The sequence below is a fragment of the Arachis ipaensis genome, chromosome B2 (assembly GCF_059453495.1).
Source record: "Arachis ipaensis isolate K30076 ecotype BB chromosome B2, ASM5945349v1, whole genome shotgun sequence".
NCBI lineage: Eukaryota > Viridiplantae > Streptophyta > Magnoliopsida > Fabales > Fabaceae > Arachis > Arachis ipaensis.
In genome coordinates this window covers 7291170-7309990 of record NC_142437.1, presented here as the reverse complement: position 1 = coordinate 7309990, position 18821 = coordinate 7291170, and the positions used below count along the sequence as shown (strand labels likewise).

Sequence of the window (18821 nt, the reverse complement as noted above, 5' to 3'; positions counted from 1 at the left end):
TTTTGAGATACAGTCTCTTTTGATCGTTGGCCAGTAGTACCCTGTTCGTAATATTTTGGCGGCCAGTGCTCGGCCCCCGATGTGGTTTCCGCAGACCCCTTCGTGTGTTTCTGCCATAACTTCTTCGGCCTCATCCTTGCTGATGCATTTGAGGAGTGGTTGGGAGTGTCCTCGTCTGTACAGGGTGTTTCCTACCACTGTGTAGAAGCTTGCTCTTCTTCGGAAGAGCAGCAAGTTTGGTTCCTCGTTTAGTATGGCACCTGTGTTGATGTAATCGAGAAAAGGTGTTCTCCAATCTTGTACCTGCATGATGCTTAAAATTGTATCCTGCTCGAAACTCGACTTATCGAGTGTTAGTTGAGACAGCGCCGGTGTGTTTTCCGTTTGCCTTATTGTGGCTAATTTGGATAACACATCGGCTCTGGTGTTTTATTCTCGGCTTACATGAATAATATCAAATTTACTGAATTTTGAGATGAGATCCTTTGTTATGGGCCAATATTTCTCTAACAAAGGATCTTTTACCTGGTACTCGCCTTTAATTTGATGCACTACTAGTGAAGAGTCACAGTAAACCGTTATCCGAGGTATCTTTAGTTGCTGGGTGAGTTTCAGTCCTGCTAGCGGAGCCTCATATTCTGCCTGGTTGTTACTTGCGTTGAAGCGGAACTGTAGTGATTGCTCGGCTATCACTTTGTCTCCTTCCTTTAGCAGTATCCCTGCTCCGCTGCCTTCTCTGTTTGAAGCTCCATCTACATGTATACTCCAACTGGCTTCTGTAGGTTGTGTTTCATTAGTCATCTCTGATACAAAGTCGGCAAGTACTTGTGATTTCAGAGTTTTCCTTGATTCGTACTGAATGTCGAACTCAGAGAGTTCGACGGACCATTTGATTAATCGTCCCGCGAGCTCGGGTCTGGTTAATATCTGCCTTAGGGGTTGGTCTGTTCGTACTATTATTGTGTGACTCTGGAAGTACTGTCGTAATCTCCTTGCCGTGGTGATCAGTGCCAACGCCAGCTGTTCTATTTTCGGGTACCTTGTTTCTGTTGGTTGTAATACCCTACTAATGAAGTATACTGGGTTTGGCTTTTTCCTATTTAAATCACTAGGACCAAGCTTATAGCATGGTTAGATACTGATAAATATAAATACAATGGTTTACCTGTTTCTGGTCTCTGGAGTATTGGGGGTGATGTTAAGAGCTGTTTGAGCTCCATAAAAGAATTTTCGCATTCCTCTGTCCAGGTGAATTTCTTACTCTTAGAGAATGTTTGAAAGAAATGATAAGATCGGTTTGCCACCGCAGGTAGGAAGCGTGACAGGGCAGCTACTCTCCCTGCTAGTTGTTGGACTTCTTTAATTGTCTTCAGGCTTGCCATGTTCAGTATTGCATTACATTTTTCTGGGTTTGCTTCTATCCCTCGTGAGGTTAGCATGAAGCCGAGGAATTTTCCCCCTTGAACTCCAAAGGCACATTTGTCCGGGTTAAGCCTCATGTTGTATGCTCGGACTTGGTTGAAGACTTCTAACAGGTCGTCACAATGTGAACCTTGTGCAGGCATTTTTGCTACCATATTATCTACATAAATTTTCATATTCCGACCTATTTGCTGTCGAAATACTTTGTCCATTAGTCTTTGATATGTCGCCCCTGCATTTTTTAAACCGAAAGGCATTACCTTGTAACAAAAATTTCCATGTTCTGTTATAAAAGCTGTTTTGCTTTGGTCCTCTGGGTGCATTAGAATCTGGTTGTAACCAGAGTATGCATCCATAAAACTTAAGCTTTTGAAACCGGAAGCATTATCAACTAATTTATCAATGCAAGGTAATGGGTAAGCGTCTTTAGGGCAAGCTTTATTTAAATTTGTAAAGTCGACGCACATGCGCCATTTACCTGAGTTTTTCCTTACCATTACCACATTTGAGAGCCATGTGGTGAAGCGGATCTCTCTGATGAAACCTGCGTTGAGGAGTTTCTTGGTTTCTTCTAGTGCTGCTTGTTTTTTCTCTTTTCCGAGGTTTCTTTTCTTTTGTGTCACTAGTCGGACTGCTTTGTCAATTGCTGACTTGTGGCAAATGACTTCTAGACTTATTCCAGGCATGTCGTCTGGCGTCCATGCAAATAGATCAGCGTTCTGACATAGTATTTCTATGAGTTTTGTTCGTTCTTCCCCCTCTAGTGCTTCTCCGATGTGTGTGTACTGCTTTTCATCCGCTGTTAGTGTTACTCGGTGGAGGTTGTCCATTGGCTAGGGTCTTTCGCTGAGATCCTCTCTTGGGTCGAGCTTGGCTAACGTTAGGATCTTGGCAGTATTGTGTATTGCTTTGACTTGTTGCCGAGCTGTCTGTTTTGTTTGGTTTTGCTTTAGACTGGCATTGTAGCACTGCCGAGCTTCTTGGTGATCGGCGTATACTGTTGCTATCCTGTTTTCCTGCACCAAAAACTTGACACACAGGTGTAAAGTGGACACTACTGCCCTGAATATATTCAAGACGGGTCTTTCGATGATAATATTATAAGGGCTATAACAGTCTACTATTAAATATTGGATATCAATGGATTTTGACATAGGGACCTCTCCCATCGTTGTCTTCAGCCATATGTATCCCATGATGGGGACCCTTTCTCCAGAGAACCCAATCAGCTCTCCAGAGGAAGGGTGCATTATTTTTTCTGATAACTTCATCTTTTTAAAAGTAGAATAAAATAAAACATCAGCGCTACTACCTGGATCCAGTAGTGTTTTTCTTACCAACAGTTATCCAACTTGGATGGAGATTACTACTGGGTCATCGAGGTTAGGGCTTGCCGACTTACAGTCTGATTGATTGAATGATATCGTGACGTCTGGGTGCTCTTCTTTCTTCGAATGCAGTGTTCCTTCGATTACTAACATTGCTCTGTAGCTTCATTTTCTGGCCGAGATTGTTCGACCTCCACCTGCATAGCCTCCTGATATGTGGTTGATGATTCCTCTTGGTGGGTTGGGTGTTGTCTGTTTCCTTTTGTCCTTATTCGTTGGCGTTCGTTGGTGTTTATCCGTATCCGAGCTGGTTGCTCTGGCTTTACGTCCTTCAACATATTTGGGTTTATCACACACGAATCGGATTGGATCAGATATAGGCTAAAATTCTATCCGATCCGCACTACTCCCATGGGATCGGATCATATATGGTATCCGTGATTTTTTTAGGTCGGATCAGATCGGATATCGGGTATATTTGCATAATTCAAAAATTTGTTTACAATTGAATAAACCATTATAATTTCCAAACAAGTAAACCATATAAACCCTCAGTGCCATATATGTTTACAATTGAATAAACCATTCAAATTTACAGAGTTTATTACACAATAATAGTATAACACAATGATTCAAGTACTTTAATCTATAAGCATTTGTATACAAATAATATTTAATCATAAAATTAAAATTAAATTACCTATAATACCAGATGAGTTGAAGAGCAAAGACGATGGAGTCGAAGAAGGCCTGGTCTGACAGATTGATGAAGCCGCTTGGAGAGACAACCACCGCCGATGGAAGAGAAGACTAAGCCGCCAGAGGAGATGACCTCACCGCTAGAGGAGGTGACCGCACCACTGGAGGAGACCACTGACCGCGAGTGCTGCACCAATGAAGAACGCGACCTATGGAGAACGCGTATGGAGAACGCGACCGCCGTCCACCGCGTTGATGGAGGAGGCGACGACCGTGCAATTGGAGCTTGGAGGAAATGACGAACTTAGGAGATGGTGATGGACAGTGAACGCCGATGATGGATAGCGAACGCCGGTGACGGAGCAAAGTAGAGCCGGTCAGAGAGGAGAGGGAGAGCCAGAGTCTGGGAGGAGAGTCCAGAGACAGAGAACGAGAGAGGAGCGCCGTAACATTAGGGATTTAGAGTTAGGTCACATTACATTAGGGCTTATTTGAAACTGGGCTATTTATACGATGTGCGAATATGCTGATCTGCGAATCGGATCCGCAAGTATCACTGCCAAATCCGCTATCCGATCCTACCATAGTACGGATCGGATAATATCCGCAAAATTCGGATCGGATGCGGATAATTACCACGGATATGCGGATATTTTCCGATCTATGTGCAGCCCTAGGTTTACATTGAGCAAAGCTTTAGGTTGCAGCACATTATATGTAGCACATGTATGACAAACAAGTGAGGGGGGAAGGGAGTGCATCTGACCAATATTACTTGGATAAATTGAATATATTTTTTATATGGATGTAGAACATTATTGCTTAAAATATTGTCAGGTTCGAGTTTTCATGTTCTAATTTGAGAAGTTTCTTATTGCTAAACAGTTTTGGATTTTGAAATCTGAAGACGAAACCGTTTTAAAATGAGAATAAAAAAAAGTAATACTCTGATTTGAGAAATTTCTAATTGTTAAACGATTTTAGATTTTAAATTTGAATATGAAGATGAAACAGTTTTGGAATGAGAGCTGAAGAAAGTATTTCAGAATGAGAGCGGAAAAACATTGAAAACGTGCGTAATTTGAATTAGTATCGGTAGTGTGTGTTATCACGGTAAACTTCTTACCTTATCATGACTTATTAATTGTTGTATATTATAAATAGAATCCCGTTAAAAAGCCAATGGAGTATTTGTACAATGTATACAATGAACTATTTATTTTATTTATTTGGTCCAATATGAGTTAAAAAATAAACATTCAAGATAAAATACTACTAATTTCTCAAACACAATACACCCATACTATCCAGAATAACCATCCGGGTACTAGGGATAATAAACATCTGCTATCCTACTGAATCGAACATTTCTAAATTCCCATTGTACATATTGTACAGATACTCCATTGACTCCCTATACTTCGTCTTATAAATAAATTTACAAAAAAAATAATAATAAAAAAAGAAAATAATAAAAGATAAAACAAAGCTTGAATTGTGCAAAATAATATAATTATTTATATTACCAACAAATTGAAAGGACTACCGCTGTATATTACATGAAAAAAATTGTTCAACCTCAAACAATACTAGAAGGTACATTCAAAGAAAGAGAGAATAATATTATTTTGTTTTTCCTTTCCATTTTTAAGACATTTTATTAAACACAATGATCTTATTATTTGCAATAAAATTTACATGTCTGGTGTATCAGGCTCATCACCCGCTCTTGGTGTTCCTCCTTGCTCAGTCCCAAATGTCCTTTTGCTCATGTTTGCTCTCTGCACTAACCGAACTAATGCTTGAACCACTTCCGACATCGGTGGTCGGAATTCCGGCTCCGGCTGCCAAAACAATCATTACATTATATTACAACAATCATGTAGTTACTTTTCCTGACATGATAAATACATTAAAAGCACATATAAATCCTCCCTTTGACATGAGTTTTGGCATTTGGATCACCCTAACATTTAGGCTGTTTTTTCTTTTTAAGGCATCTACTCCAATATGTCAAAAACATCCTTCCACTAAGATATTTGTTTAGTTACACTTTAAAAGCGTGACTTATAAGAAAAAGTAACGATTTAAAGGAAATATCAACGCTTTTAGATAAAGGCAACGCTCTTATAACATGCTAAAATCAAAACCCTACAATCCATCACCCGATTGTCAAAAGGAAGCATCTTCATATAAAGACAATTATAGTCTTCATTGGAGTACCCACCTCTTTTTAAAGTGCGTCGTAGCCAAACCAGTAACTTAGGCTGTGTTTGTTTACTCTCTCAAAACAACAAGGCACAGACACAAAGACACACATACACATAGACGCACATGAATATATGTAGTTTATTTGGTCGTTAAGACAACAAAAAGGAGACATATATGTGTGACATTACCTGAACACAAAGTGCAATAACATCGGCAAAACGGGACAGCGACTTAACCGGGTATAGCCCTTCCAGCGCAGGATCAACCATTTTAGCCAATGCATCGATATCATGGAGTTGTGGTGTCGCCCACCGTACCAAAGACTGCTCGTATCTTGGCCTTGAGCTGCCGAGGGAGTTTTTTAAACAACAAAATACAAATAATATCAAAAGAAATTGGTGCATCTACCTACCCTAACTACTTTGAAGGGTTTTATATTATAGATTAAACTATATATGTTACTAAATGCGCTGTTGATTTTGGAGAGCATGCGAATGTTAAAACTAGTCACATGAAGATGTCTTCATGTGAAAATAATAGTTGAAAACTGTTAGATAGTTTGACATTTTTTACTAAACTACTTGACATAACACGTGTTTACATCTCAGCTATCATCTTCCCATGAAGACATTTTCACGAGTAACCACCTAAAAGATGCATCAATTACCTGTCAAACGGTTTCCTTCCACTAAGAAGTTCCAACATGACAACTCCAAAGCTGTAGACATCACTCTTAAGCGTATACTGACCGGACATACCAACTTCCGGTGCTTCGTATCCCGATCCAGCATTATTGTTCAATACCTGAACATGAGACGATATTTAGAACTAATAATTTTCATATGTAAGCCGTGTGACACAAGATAAAAGGAAAAAATGCATTCATTAAGAGTGCATCCATTTGAAACTGAAATTCACAGCATATTTGTTCCAAAAATTAAAATCACCTGGTCTGCATTTGGAATATAGCTTGCCAATCCACAATCTGAAAGATGAGGGTTAAGATCTGAATCAAGCAATATGTTGGTTGACTTAATATCCTTATGAACAACCGAAGGCGAACAAACTTCATGTAGGTACCTTAAAGAAAGAGAAAGAAGAGGTTGGTTATTGACTTTTGGGGAAAGAAATAAGAGGTCATTATTCTATTTACACTTGCAAACAACTAACTCACTCTAAGGCGCGAGCTGTCCCTAGAGCGATCTTGACACGAGAGTTCCATATCAATGGTTTGCTGTACTCATCAGGTAGGTGAAGGAAGTCATGCAGCGACCCGTTTTTATGGAACTCGTAGACCAAGAGGTGTTGTCCATGCTCCGAACAATAACCAACAAGCTCTGTCACATTTTGATGATGCAAATGGGAGATGTTTGAGACTACTTCCACAAAATCGTTGGATGAATCATGGGGAATGATAGATGAATCTATCTTCTTTACTGCAAGAACCTACAACAATTCATGACAAAGTCAAAACCATCAATAAGCCTCTGCATGGATTCAGAAGATATGTTAACAGTTTTTGACATATATCATCAAGTGTATTAGCATGCTTATATATATTGAGAAAGACTCAGGTGAGTCACTTTTAAGACATTTCCTAAGAGCATGGCATTATTTTTGGATTTTCCATATCTTTGCCCGCAGAATAAGACATAGAATTGGACTTGTAAAGTAAAAATGCGGTAAGGAGTACCTTTCCATCATCGAATTGTGCACGGTATACACGTCCGAAAGACCCCTCACCAAGGAGTTGATCCACACTGAAGCTTGAAGTAGCAATCTGCAGGTCAGCTATAGAATATGCTTTCACATTTGCGGGAGCGGCGACAGTCTTCTTGACAGCAGTTGGCTTCTTTGGAATTTCTTCCTCGTCGAATGATTTGAGAGGTGGGGGTTTAATAGGGGGTTTAACATTTATTGGTTCCACAGGAGTGTCAAATGTTTTCAAGTCAATCACAGAGGAACTCTGCATAGAATTCAATCCTGCATTATGAAATGTTGTAATATGTTACTTCAGATAACTAACTTATCACAATCCACAAGTAAAATTAAGCATATAAAGTAAGGTCTATATCAAACACATTTCAAGAAGAGAATGAAATGTGAAACTATTTAAAATGAGAAATAAGTAGCATAAAGTTAATCATAAAGGAAAAAGGTAAGAAAGGATTTTCAATAGTATGCGAGAACCAAGATACAAACCGTGCACTTCATTTGAAGCTAGAGGAGCCAACGGCTGATTGTCAAGCTTTTCCGTGTCTAATGACGACAACTTCTTGGATCTTCTCTTCACCAGGAAGAATGCTACTATTGCCCCAACAACCAATATGGAGATCACTATTCCAGCAACGCCACCGGCTCCAATACCAGATTTTTTACCCCCATCACTAGAGCTACCACCTGATGAGCTGCCGTGCCCACCGGATTTGTGGTGACGGCTGGTTGTTGCTGGAGGTGTCCCAGGAGGCGGAGGGGGCGCAGGCCCCGAGCTCCATGAATTACCACCCTTTCTGTCATTTTAAACCTTGGCTTATCATTCAAGATTTATATAATGAAATAAACAAATAAATATTCTTAGTTTGAAAAATTGCAGATAATGGTAATACTCACTGTAGGGTTATGCCATTCAGCTGTTCCGGTATCCAGCCTGTAAAATGATTGTTTTCAACATTCCTGAGAGAAATATTCAGAAAATAATTAGAACTTGAAAGGTTATTATATAAATATAGGAAAGAAGTTTTCCATGGCAGCAAATGACATAAAAGAGGCTCACAAAGTGTCGAGTGGCAGGTTAGCAAGAACATCGATGGTGCCCGTGAACTGGTTGTTTTGCAGATACCTAAACAAAGACAAATAAGTCCACTTAGAATGCAACCAATACCATGCAAACATGAAGAAAAAAGAAAGAAAGAATACAAAACTCGATGCTTACAAGGTTGACAAGCTCGAAAGTGAGCTCATTGTCTGAGGGAGGTCCCCTGTCAGCGAATTGGACGAAAGATCCCTACAACAGTTTACAGATATTATAGTTGATGGATCAGTAACTCAAAAGTTTTAGATTACAAGAATCATATGCATGTAAATATCACAAAATAGCCAATGTATATGAAGCCTTTTCGCAGAAACAAATAAAGAATATGAATTAGCATGGAATCAGAAGTAATATTAAATTTTTAAGTACAAAATTTTAATGAATCCACAACGAAAAACAAAGAAGTCATAACATCAATGTTGCTGAAAGGTATATGGAATTGAGGGAATCTTACAGTGTAGAGAGGGAAGTAAGCTTTGAAAAGTCAACAGTCAATCCTTGTTGGAACTGGTTGTGACCAAGATTCCTACAGAATCAATGTTAATTTTGCAGATTACTACAGTGGCTTAGCAAGGAGGTTTATAGGTATACAATGAAAGACATATAAGAATTCAAGAATATAGTTACACACAGGTATTTAAGCGAAGTAATTTGAGAGATCGAATATGGGATCGGCCCATTGAAATTATTATTAGCGAGATTTCTGCATACAAAGAAGTATTAAGTATGTTAGAATTCGACTACCGAAAGTCCGAGAAACAAAAATAAACAGAAGTGTAAGACATACAGGTGCTGCAAATTTGGAGGGAGTTGGTACCAGCTGCCACCAAGATTGTTGTTACTCAAGTCACTGCAAAGATTTTCGATTTACGACGACAGTAACAATACATACAAAACTGGATATACAATGAACAAGATCATTAAGGCTGCATTTGCATATTGTCACAGGACACAGTACAAGACAGATTTTCTCCGTGTCTCTGTATTTTATGTCCTGAAACAGTTACCGAACGAGGCTTAACTTACAAGTAAGTCACAGATGTCAAGCTTTCGAGCTGGTAACCCAAAGTTCCACTAAGTTGAAGACCAGGTAACTTGCTGATAAGAAGTAAATGATCGGAAAAAACCAAACAACAACACACATATCAGACATTGGAGCCGAAAAGAGTAATAATCGAAACATGTATAAAGTGATTAGGATTTAGGAGATTAAGGCTTCACATCTCGGTGACGCGATTGTCCTTGCAACTAATGCCTTTCCAAGACTGTCCACAAGGATCATTGCCATTTTGAGGCCAATTTAGTTGAGATGGTGAGTTCATATTCTGATACAAGCTCCTTAGAGCATTAGCTGCATCAAACATTCAGGATAACAAAGTTTTGATAACACAGAAACAAACATTGAAGTCAAAAGTAAAGGAATGAAATTGGAAGATGAAGATTCCCATTCATATAAGAGGAAATCATGAGAAAAACATGCCAATCATGCTATTATTACATCAGAAAGTACTTGATTTTGGATCACTTGTTAGCAACCTTGTTCCTACTGAAGAGAGCAAGAATTGTATATCAACTACCTACTATTACCACTCATAACAGATTGAACATGGCTTAAACACAATAATTAAAAATAAAAGTAAAAACATTAACTAAAAAAAAAAGAAGAAAATTAAACACCCACATTTATTCATGGTAATAGAATTTACATTAATTCAGATGAAAAGAAACTCATAAATTAATTTTAAAAAAAATTACAAACTTTGTTCCAAAATCCAAATCTAACTAATCTACTGGAAAATCAGCAGAACTATAAAGATAAATTTCAAATAATTAAAAAAATAAAAAAGCAAAAACAGAAAATTGGAACATAAGACAATTATAGCAAGAAGTACTCTTCACTAAAACACTGTATACAACTAACACATCCAAGTACAAAAGAAACACACACATTGAAAAAATAAAGTTTGAAGGAAAAAAGAAAAAATGAACATGATTGAATTATTAATGAACAGCATCACTAACCATCATTTGGATCTGTGTCACCATTAATGCCAATGACCAAGAAACAGAGAATGCAGGTGCTGATCAGAACCAGCACCAGCCTTCGATCCTCCATCATCTGAATCAACCAATTGTTGTTCTTTTTTGGTGAAATTCTTCCAACCCAGAATCCAATTTGGCTGTGAAATCAACCCTTTTTTGTCAAAAATGGATTTTTATTATTAAATATTAGATGGGGTGTTCATGTGAATGAGATGCTTATATATGTTTGTTGTTGCTGCCGAGTAAAAGCAAAGCTGGCAAGCACGAATCGCCAGAAGAATCCAAAGCCACCACTTAACTTTAGTTTATCACTCTTACTTGTTAAGTGTGAATTTAATTACTAGATTTATGAAATCAACTTTTATAATTTGAATTAGTAAGAGAAAAATAATTAATCATTTAAATTAGTCACTAATATAAAATATATATTAAAAATAAATTAAATAATATATATTAATATATAAATACATAATAACTAATTTTAATTACTGACTTTCGTATACAAATAATATTTTTATTAATCATATTAATTATTGAAAAATATATGACATCACATAGTATATATGGTATTGGAAAGAGAATTAGAATTAACATTTTTTATAATTATTAGTTAACATTTTTGTAATTTATTTTTTTTCTATAATAACAATTTAAAATTTTTCTTTCGTCTACTATTTTATTATTATATTTTATTTAAAAAAAAAAACATCCTTTGTACTGATATAAATAAGATAAAAGATTTGAAATTAACTTTTTTTCGTCTAACCATTAGTTAATTTTTTACTTTTAATTTACTTTTTAATATATTAACAATTTAGCTTTCTGACTTTTATTTAGCTACTATTTTGTTAGTTGATTTTTTTTTTGTTAAATAATAAATTCTCTAATAACAAAATTGATTTTTAGTATAAGCTTTTTTTGTTAATTAATAACAATAAAAATTAAATAGTTTAATGACGTAATTTTATATAAGTATTTGGTGACAAAAATATAAATTGAAACAAAAGTTGTATTATCTTAAACGGTGTAATTTCATTATTTATTATAAAATAGTAAAGTTGGTAACATTTGAGTAAAAGATTTTATTCTGATTATCATCGCTTAAAAAATTATCTATATATAAATAAATATCTAATTTTGTATTGATATAAATGAGAAACTAATTAATTCTTGTAATAATAAAATTATTATTATTATTATTATTATTATTATTATTATTATTATTATTATTATTATTATTATTATTATTATGTCATTCTGATCTCTAATTGTACAGTTGATGAAGTTTATCAATTACTTACTAATAAAGTGACCGTTAGTTTACATGGTTATGTTACGTGTATATTAAAATTAGCTATTAAAATTAGTTATCAATATAAAATATATGTTAGAGTATAAATATACATTAAAAATAAATTAAATTATATATGTATTTATACAAAAATATATTGGTGGCTAATTTTAGGAATTTGGATCTTCTAAAGTTTGAATTTCACTTTATTCACTTTAGAGAGTAAAGTGTAATCTTTCTACTTTTGAATAATTTCTCTTTCATATTTATTATTGGTCCCACCTATGAAATCAATGGTAAAAGATCACATTTTACTCTTTAAAGTGAAATTCAAACTTTAGAAAATTCAAATCTTAATTTTAGTAGCTGATTTTAATGTACAAAAATAGTATTTATCTAATATACAAAATCGTCATTAAGCATACCAAGCTATAATTTTAGAACTGTAAACTGTTATAAGTGGCTTTTCAATTTCATGCCAACGGTTACGTCAAAAAAGTCAAAGAAACGTCAATTACTCAAAATTACCATTACTCGTTTACTAATTAGATTTATGCATTTAATTAGATAATTTTTTAAATAATAAATTTAAAAATTAATTAATTTTGCAGATAATAATATACGATTTACTACCGTTGAGCAGTTTGAATTTCAAACGCCGAGGATGGGAACTGAGTTAGTGTGTTGTACCGAGAATCATGGAGAAGCGATTTCTCAGGGATTTGGTGGATGTGAAGCAGGGGAGTCTGACAAAACGGTTATAGAGGTTTATGATTCTGGTGGAGGAAGGGTTCAGGATGGAAATGGATTTGATGGGAATATAATTTTAAGGGAGCATGATCATTTGGGCCAGAGAAGGGTTACCAATTTGGGGGATGTAACTTGGGGCTTGGTTCAACGAAGCCCAAGCCACATTCAGACTGATGTTGGGCCACGGGACTTAGCTAAACCGTGCAGGGGGAGGGCTAGAAAGAGTGGGCCGCATATGGGTAGGAAGGTGGGTAACAAGGTATCTGGTGGCCCAAAGCTTGTTGAAACGGGTCGAGCAGCGGGCGGGCGGGTTATGACTTATTCTCATGCCTGTTTGCCTGAAGCGCAGGACTGTGATGAGGGCGAGGCGGCGGCAACCCTAGAGGGCGTTGGCAGAATCGAAAGCATAGGGCTGATGGTGGAGAACCCGTCGATGGCGGCTGATATTGTGGCGCAGGATGATTTGCGGGGATCTGCGATGGATTCGGCGGGGACGGGTGAACATGCAGGGCTTGATGAGGGGAGGCAGGACGGGGGGCGCGTAATCGACGAGGGTTTGACTCCGGTGCAGGTGGACTCGGTAGGGGTTCTGTTGAAGGCTGCTGGTACCGTGGCGCCGGAGGGCTTGCTGGGAGATGCGATGGAACCGGCAGGACTCGGTGTCGGGGAGGGGATACAGGAAGGAATGAGCGCGAATGATGAGGGCCTGGTGCCGGTGCATGTGGACTGGGTAGGGGTCTTGGACGATGGTCGAGTTCGGGGACGCCTACCGGGACTGTTGAACCAAGGGAGAGGGAAGGAAGCGGCCGTGGAGGTTAACCAAACAGCAATGGTATGTGACCAGGGTTGGGCGGAAGGGGGAGAATCACTGGTGGAGGGGGTTAATCCAGGAATAGGCATAGGGAGGCTCAACAAGCAAAATCAGGAAGAGGTGGACAGGAATTCACGAGAGGATCTGATGCATGAACATGAAGTGACTTGGGCTCTGGCGATTGAATCTGGGGCTGTGCTGTATGATGACGATGTGGATATCCTGAGTATTTTGAAGGCTCAAAATGACGGAATAGTAGCAAAGAGACGATTGACAAAACAAAAAGAAATGGCGAGAAGGAGCCGTCCAAAGAACAAACATAAGGTGAACAGTACTTTGTGTAAATGATTATGAGTTGTTGGAATATTAGGGGGTTGAGGGGAGATGGGAAAATAAGCATGGTGAAATCATTAAAGAAAAAATATAATCTGAATATGTTGGGTTTGATTGAAACGAAAAGGGAAGTGATTTCAAAATATGATGTTGCAAGAATTTGGGGTGATAATACGGTAGGATGGGAGTTTGTGGAATCGGATGGGGCGGCTGGAGGACTCTTATTGATGTGGGATGCCATGATGTTTCAGACTAGTAATTGTTATAAAGGAGAGAGGTGGTTGTGCATTGAAGGAGTGTTAACAAAGAATAATTTCCATTGTGTTTTCTGTTTGGTGTATGGGGCGCATGGGAGGGAAGAAAAGCGGGTGGTTTGGGAAGAATTGAGCTATATTGCGGGACTGTGCCAAGTCCCTCTATTCTTGCTAGGGGATTTCAATGAGATTCTGCAAGTGGAGGATAGAAGAGGGGGGACGAGTCTGCCAGCATCAGCGGAAGAGTTTAAGAGTTGGGTTCAGGACATGCAGTTGGTGGATTTACCTCTGTCTGATGGGAAATTCACATGGTTTAGGGGTCAATCATGTAGTCGAATTGATAGGGTGCTGGTGTCTGTTGAGTGGGTTGAGGAGTTTCCTGATCTTCGGGTAAAAGGTGGTCCGAGGGGCCTGTCGGATCATTGCCCGTTAATTGTGGAGGATACTAGGATCCGAGGGGGCCCACGACCTTTCCGGAGTTTAGATTCCTGGTTTACCCATGAGGGCTTCCTGAGGATGGTGAGAGATGAATGGAGGAACCTGGGGGATGCTCCCTTCATTGGTAAACTGAAGTCATTGACGGTGCCTTTGCGACAATGGCACAAAGATAACTTCTGTGATATGGACAGTAGACTGCTGAGATTTGAGGATGCAATAAAGAAGCTTGACAACCAGGTCAGTGATGGGATCTATGATGGTACGACGGAGGCTAGAAGAAAGGCTTTGGTGAGTTTTTGTGAAAAGTGGTACATCAGGAAGGAAATTCACTGGAAGCAGATGTCTCGATCCAAACATGCGCGGGACATGGACAGGAATACGAGATATTTTCATAACATTGCATCGGCCAGAAGGCGGCATAACAGGATTGATGCTCTAGTGATCCAGGGAAGGTTGGTGCGGAACCCAGTCAGAATAAAGTATGCCATCAGGGGGTTCTATCAGGAGCTATATCGTCAGGAGTTTGCTCCGAGGATTGGTGTTCGTGATGGGCTACTGAAACAGATTGATAGGACTGAGGCTGAGGCCTTGGAGGTTCTGCCATCGGCGGAAGAAATCAGGGAAGCAGTTTGGGATTGTGAATCTTCTAAAGCCCCAGGGAGTGATGGGTACAATATGAATTTCATCAAGAAATGTTGGGAAGAGGTTGGGCAGGAGTTCACTAGAGCAGTAATGGATTTCTTCCAAACGGCAGAGCTACCATCTGATGCGAACGTCACATGGGTGAAACTGGCCCCAAAATTTGTGGGGGCTAAGGAAATCAAGGACTTCAGGCCGATTAGTATGGTGGGATGTGTCTACAAGGTAATTTCGAAGGTTTTGGTAAGAAGGATGCGATTAGTTATGCCAGGATTAGTGGGAGAGACCCAAACTGCATTTGTAAAGGGTAGAAAAATTCATGATGGTGCGCTCATCGCCTGTGAGACGGTCCATTGGCTTAAGACGCGAAAGAAGAAGGCGGCAATTATCAAACTTGATTTTCAAAAAGCGTATGATAGAGTCCGATGGAGCTTTGTGGATATTGTGCTTCAGAAAATGGGATTCGGCCAGCGATGGAGAGGTTGGGTAAAAGAGTGTGTGAGTACGGCATCTATGTCAGTCCTAGTGAACGGGTCTCCAACCAAGCCTTTTAACATGGAAAGGGGCCTCAGACAAGGGGATCCCCTGTCCCCCCTTCTATTTGTGCTTGTGGTCGAAGTGTTGCATCGGATGGTGGGGGAAGCAGTCAGGAACGGTCGCATTGAACCATTACTGGTCGGAGGTGAGCATGTAGAATTATCGCACCTTCAATTTGCGGATGATACCATATTATTTTGTCCCCCTAACACTGAGACACTGGTGAATTATAAGAGACTGTTACGGTGTTTTGAGTTAATGTCGGGGTTGAGCATCAATTATGAGAAGTCAAATCTGATATCAGTAAACTGTGAGCAGGAGTGGGTTGATCAGGCGTGCGGTCTTCTGGGGTGCAAGCAAGCTGTGTTACCGGTTAGATACCTTGGAATCTCTCTAGGTGCAAATCCGAGGCTAGTGAAGACTTGGAAACCAGTCATAGATAAGGTGGAAGAAAAGCTCAGCCTGTGGAAAGCGAAGGTGCTGAATAAAGCAGGCAAGCTTATCCTCATTAAGTCGGTGCTGAATAGCCTGCCGATATATTACTTAAGCCTGTACAAGATGCCGAAGGCGGTTGCGGACAAGCTGGTTGCGTTGCAAAGGAGGTTTATGTGGGGAAAGGGGGATGGAAAGGATGGTATCCCGTTAGTTAAGTGGGAGTTGGTTCAGGCTCCAAAGAAGGCTGGAGGATTGGGGGTTGGGGATGCAGTGCTTCGGAACACAGCACTCTTGTTTAAGTGGTGGTGGCGGTTTTCAAAGGAGGATTGCCCCTTATGGAAGAAAATTGTCTGTTCTTGTAACAACTTGAGCCCTGATGTCATGCTGGTAAATCAGAAGATACCAGCGAAAGGCGGGCCTTGGAAGGACATATGCCAGTTAAACATACAGGAGCAGCGGTTAAGGGATAAATTGGTTACTGGACTGGCTATGGAAGTAGGGAATGGAAGGAGTACCATGTTTTGGGAGGATAATTGGGTGCAAGGTGGGCCGCTGAAAGTGGCGTTTCCAAGACTCTTCTCTGTGTCCAACCAACAAGGAGTTGTCGTAGGGGATTGTGGATTTTGGGATGGATTGGAGTGGATCTGGAATTTTCAATGGAGAAGAGAGCTGTTCCAATGGGAGCTGGAACTTGTCCATCAGTTGCATGAAAGGTTACGGCCAGTAAAGCTGTCACAGGGTATGGAGGATAATGTGGTCTAGAAGTTTGATAGTAAGGGTGTGTTTTCTACTAATTCCTTTATGCGGGTACTTCAATCGGAGAATCTGCCGGCAGCGATCACAAGCTATAGTTTCACAAGTACATTGTGGAAAGGAGTGGTGCCTCCGAGGATTGAGCTTTTTGGCTGGTTTGTACTTGTTGGTAGAGTTAACACCAAAGACAGGTTGAGTAGGCTAGGTGTTATTCATCACAGTGATAATGTTTGTGCGCTATGTAATAAGGAGATAGAATCTGTCCAGCATCTATTTCTTATGTGTGATATAGCATGGAAAGTGTGGTGCTGTTGGTTGCAGTCAGTTGGTAGGAAGTGGGCTATTCCGGGTACCATAAGAGGGCTGTTTGAGAGTTGGACTGGCTTGCACACGAGTAAACAAGAGCAGAAGCGGGGGTTGATTGGGTTCTTTGCAGTGATTTGGAACATCTGGTTGGAACGTAATGACAGGATTTTCAACAATAAGGTAGCAGGTGTTGACCTCATCCAACAGAGAACGCTTTTGAGTTATAAAGAATGGGCTGACAGTAATCCTAGTGGTTGTTGATAACAGTGCAGGTGATGCCAGGCTTTATGTTCTTGTCTTCGTTATTTCTTTATGTAACTCCTGACTTTTTGCTCCACTGTTTTGTGTTGAGCTTTCGTTTGTTTCAAAAAAAAAAAATTTTATTTAAGAATTTGCTTCTCATAAATGAATTACTATATACACAAAGTGAAATCTCACTCAAATGGATTGATAAACTATTCACTAGAAGTAGAACAATTTTAAATTTTTTTTTACACCAGTAGTATTTAAAATTAAATTCTAAAAATTAATGTAACAATTTCTTAATTCAGTAAGCTAAGGTAATAAGCTTAATTAAAATTTAATTGTTGTAGTGTCATAGGTAAAGAGTCTTGAGTAACTAATGTCGCTTTTCTAATTTGATTGGATTCTGTCCCTTTTACAACAACTATGAAATGTCAATAAATCATTTGTGACTTGAATTGAAATGATAATAATGGAGACCATGATATGAGCATGTATATAGTTTAGTTTACATATGATATCCAATCTATTCTAATTTAATTCTAATAATAATAATCATAATAACGTGTATGCAATGCAAAGTTGTTAATAGTGGAAACAAAAGTCAGCATTATGTTACGCGTAATGAACTGGATTTCATGCAATCAACATCAATTGCCACACTGTGATTCAAGATTGGTTTCAATGTCAATTTTTCATATATTTTATTATTATTATTATTATTATTATTAAACAGTAGCTTTAATTTGCTCTTTTTTTGTCCTTTATATCAACCACAAATACTATTTCCTTTTTTAATGTTTTCACTTTTCAGGATAAGGTTATGACGATGACATGGTATATTTGCTCATGTTATAAAGGAAATCTTGTTCTTTTCCAAATATATAAATTCACTACTACTAAATTGATTCTTGTTTGAAGCTGTCGGTTGTTAATTTACCATGTTTAATTAAGTTTTTTTAATTAACCTTACTCAACTCAATTTTTAGAGAAAACGATAAATAATTTTTTAATCTTTTAATTTGATGATAAATAAAATCTTTAATAAATTAAAAATACAAAAATTTCTCTCATTTTCTAAAATATGAAATACTTAAATTGCTCCGTTCAAATAAAATATATGAAGACAAATATATGAAAGGCGGTTTCATATTTTCAACTAGTCAAAGATTTATTTATTTTTTATTTTAAATATAATATTAGAGTAAAATTTATATATATATTATTGATCACACTTACTTTATATACAAGTTCAAGTCTATACTCTAAATCTTTGTCCATGCCAGAATATGAGGAAATATATCAAGTTTCACATTATCTAAACCTAAAAATATGCTAGCATTTGTAACTTAAGTACAAAATGACTTTTACTTTTAAACTAAATTTTGGATGAATTAGACTCACTTGATGATTAATTTCTAACACTATCAATTCATCATAAATTTGGTCATATATATATGTTAAGAAATCCTACCTAACTCTCTCATAGCTAGAGCTTTAGAACTATGAATCATTA

At 38.2% G+C, this 18821-nt stretch overlaps 1 protein-coding gene across 1 annotated transcript; it reads right to left on the bottom strand.

The window, feature by feature from the left end:
- Positions 1 to 4944: 4944 nt before the first annotated feature.
- Positions 4945 to 10850, bottom strand: LOC107624737 (protein STRUBBELIG-RECEPTOR FAMILY 6). Its single transcript, XM_016327177.3, has 16 exons — positions 10495 to 10850; positions 9694 to 9823; positions 9499 to 9570; positions 9260 to 9322; positions 9104 to 9175; positions 8927 to 8998; positions 8593 to 8664; positions 8434 to 8499; positions 8271 to 8333; positions 7863 to 8170; positions 7354 to 7643; positions 6835 to 7106; positions 6608 to 6740; positions 6328 to 6464; positions 5849 to 6005; positions 4945 to 5293 (listed from the first exon to the last, which is right to left on the bottom strand). The coding sequence occupies exons 1-16, from the start codon at positions 10589 to 10591 to the stop codon at positions 5144 to 5146; spliced, it is 2154 nt and encodes a 717-aa protein (XP_016182663.1). The 5' UTR covers positions 10592 to 10850; the 3' UTR covers positions 4945 to 5143.
- Positions 10851 to 18821: the final 7971 nt, after the last annotated feature.

Bases quoted from the DNA above. Each gene is read 5' to 3' on its own strand.
- LOC107624737 (XM_016327177.3), bottom strand. From the start codon at position 10,591: ATGATGGAGGATCGAAGGCTGGTGCTGGTTCTGATCAGCACCTGCATT. The intron at 7,107-7,353 runs GTACTCCTTACC...GAATTGTTGTAG, and splicing joins CACAATTCGATGATGGAAAG to GTTCTTGCAGTAAAGAAGAT. The intron at 5,294-5,848 runs GTAATGTCACAC...TTGTTTTGGCAG, and splicing joins TTATTGCACTTTGTGTTCAG to CCGGAGCCGGAATTCCGACC.